Source organism: Carya illinoinensis, chromosome 2 (genome assembly GCF_018687715.1).
Source record: "Carya illinoinensis cultivar Pawnee chromosome 2, C.illinoinensisPawnee_v1, whole genome shotgun sequence".
In the NCBI taxonomy this organism is placed as follows: domain Eukaryota; kingdom Viridiplantae; phylum Streptophyta; class Magnoliopsida; order Fagales; family Juglandaceae; genus Carya; species Carya illinoinensis.
Genome location: NC_056753.1, coordinates 8,316,200 through 8,319,171, shown reverse-complemented (window position 1 = coordinate 8,319,171; position 2,972 = coordinate 8,316,200). Strand labels below are relative to the sequence as shown.

The following is a 2,972-nucleotide window of genomic DNA, read 5'->3' as shown; positions in this document are numbered from 1 at the left end:
ACTCTTGGTTGTGCAAGGGGAGGAAAGGCGTAGATTAAGAGTTCCAATGTCGCCAACCCACGTCCGACGGGAAAGACGGACTGTAAGGCAAGGATTAATGTCTTAAGAGTCGAGGGAAAGATGCGGGTGATAACAGTCCGTAATACACATAATCATCATACCAGCCCACATAAATCCTACTTTTTCCGATGTAATCGAGAAGTGGGTGACACCGTGAAAAGGACTGTTGCAATTACATTTTTGGAAAAGGACTGTTGCAATTACATCACCAAAGCCCATCATCTTCGACTTGGTGTAGGTGGTGCTAGAGCACTTCGAGACTAATTTTTGAGGATACAGTATAAGAATAATGGGTTTTTTGCTTTGATGGATTTAGATAATGAGGGGAGGTTAAAGAATGTTTTATGGGTAGATTCATGTAGTCGGGCAACCTATCAGTATTTTGGTGACGTGGTCACATTCGACACCACATACCTGACTAATAGGTATGGGATGCTCTTTGCACCATTCGTTGGTGTAAACCACCATGGGAAATCGATTCTTTTGGGGGCTGGGTTGATTTCTAGTCAGGACACGGAGACGTTTACATGGCTATTCCAAATTTGGTTGCAATGTATGGATGGTATAGCTCCAAAGTCTATTATTACTAATCAAGATAGAGCAATGAAAAATGCAATTGCTATTGTCTTTCCAGAAACTCGACACACATTTTGCCTATGGCATATACTCAAGAAAGTCCCTGAGAAGCTTGGGTCATATGCAACCTACAAGAGTGGACTGAAAACTCAACTCATGAAATGTGTGTACGACACACAAACCATTGAAGAGTTTGGAAAATGTTGGGCCGAGTTTATTAGTACATACGAGTTACAAGAGAATGGTTGGTTGGAAAGTTTATATGCGGAGCGTGAGCATTGGGTACTGGTTTTTCTAAAAGAGCATTTTTGGGCTGGTATGAGTACAACACATCGCAGTGAGAGTATGAATGCTTTTTTTGACGGTTATGTCCATTCCAAGACAAACTTGAAGGAGTTTGTTGAACATTTTGACAGTGCACTGAAGAAAAAAATTGAGAATGAAAATCAGGCAGAATTCCAGTCATTTAGTGGCACCATTCCCTGCATTTCTAGATCCCCAATTGAAAAGAAATTTCAATTGTTGTATACTAACACAAAATTTAAGGAAGTACAACAACAAGTAATTGGTGTGCTTGACTTGGACCCTTCTCTACTAACATCGGATGGTGTAATGAAGAGTTATTTGGTAGAAGATGAGGTCCGAATTCATGAGTATTCAAAACAAGTTACATATTATGTGGATTTTAATGTGAATGACTGTTCTACGAAGTGTTAATGTGGGTTATTTTAGATGGGGGGATATTATGTAAGCATATTTTGGCAGTGTTCAAATGTAACAGTATAAAAGAATTGCCAGACCGGTATATTTTAGACAAATGGAGGAAGGACATAAAGAGGAGATACACGTTAATTTGAAGTAGCTACGATGCAGGGGATCAAAGGCCAATTGGTAATAGATATTCAATTCTTTTAAATATGTGTTATGGGATGATAGATTATGCGGTGGATTCTAGTGAGCAATTTGAAGATGCAAAGAAGAAGGTACATGAGATGACTGAATTATATCGCCAGAGCCAAACCTCCTCATCTATGATGTAAACAGGTAATTAGGTGACGATAATTACTTTAAATTGTTCTTTATAAGTACAAGTAGGGAATTACAATTTCCTTACTTATATTATATCCTATTTAACATCTATTTGCCTAAAATAGGACCGAAACCTGGTTTGTCGACACTGGATAGTACTGCAGGTGGTAGTTCACAAATCGAGAGTCCAAGGATTGTCAGGGGGAAAGGAAGACCTCCATCTCTGAGGAGAGCCTCCAGAATGGAGACACACATGCGCAAGGTTAAAGCCAAACAAAAGAAACCACAACAAGGGGGAAAACGCAAAGAGGTGGATTTCAAAATTTGTAATTTGTGTGAATTATAAATTATTTTATGCTCGTATACTTAGATGTAGTTTTTTCACTTATTTCCATTGAGTTCACACAACTATTTCAACAATATTTTGAAGCGAGATGAAGGACATAAAGGAGCCATGGGCACGAGGAGGAATCTATTTGATGAAGGACATACAACAGTCGAGCGCACTGAAATTAATTTTTTTGGGCCATCAGAGGTAGATATCACCAATCCTGGTGAAATGCCGGTATAATAAATAAATTATTATGTGTGATAAAGTTTAATGGTTGGTTGCATATTTGTATTGTGAAGGAATTTCTTATCTCATAACAGCCTGTCCTAGACAGCTCAATTTTTGAGAGCAGTAGAATCCAGCACCAAGAATTAGTGATTGGTAGCCAAGAAAGTGTAAAATTTCTAAACTTTGCACAATTCTATTTATTTTTTGTAATTTTAAACAAGTTACACATTAATTATTATCGCATATTTGTGGATTGGATGGCACACAACCGAACCTTCCTGGGTGGTGATGGATCACAATCGGTGCAAAAAGGTAGTTTAATGAAGGACATCAAGAGGAACATATTTGTTATGGGATGTAAATTCGAAAAATATATCTCCAACTGTTTTTTGTAAATCATGTACATTCTCGGATCTATTTAGTGTTTTTCATAGATTTTTGGGTCCAGGATGGAATTAACATATTTGTATATTTCCCAGGGCATGAGAAGATAGAAAATACTTTCATGCTGTAATTCATTTTGTGGATGTGTGTGGATAGAAAGGATCCGGTTAGCTTGGTTATTTTTTTAATGGAATATATGATGGAGAACAGGTTATGGATGAAATAACAGGTTATGGACTTCCTGGGTGTTTTTTGCCCTTTGGTGTAGTTTTTTTATTATCAAATAGTATTTCATGGAGCAGGTTATGTTTGCATGCCTCCAGCTAAAACACAAGTGACAGTTTACTCATGTTTAATATTGAAT

General features: G+C 37.5%; 1 protein-coding gene across 1 annotated transcript; it reads left to right on the top strand.

The window, feature by feature from the left end:
• The first annotated feature begins 366 nt into the window (after window positions 1-366).
• Window positions 367-1,353, top strand: LOC122301674 (protein FAR1-RELATED SEQUENCE 5-like). The gene has a single exon (XM_043113070.1). The coding sequence runs from the start codon at window positions 367-369 to the stop codon at window positions 1,351-1,353; it is 987 nt and encodes a 328-aa protein (XP_042969004.1).
• The last annotated feature ends 1,619 nt before the right edge of the window (window positions 1,354-2,972 follow it).

Excerpts from the sequence above, each read along its gene's own strand:
- LOC122301674 (XM_043113070.1), top strand. The coding sequence starts at position 367 with ATGGATTTAGATAATGAGGGGAGGTTAAAGAATGTTTTATGGGTAGAT.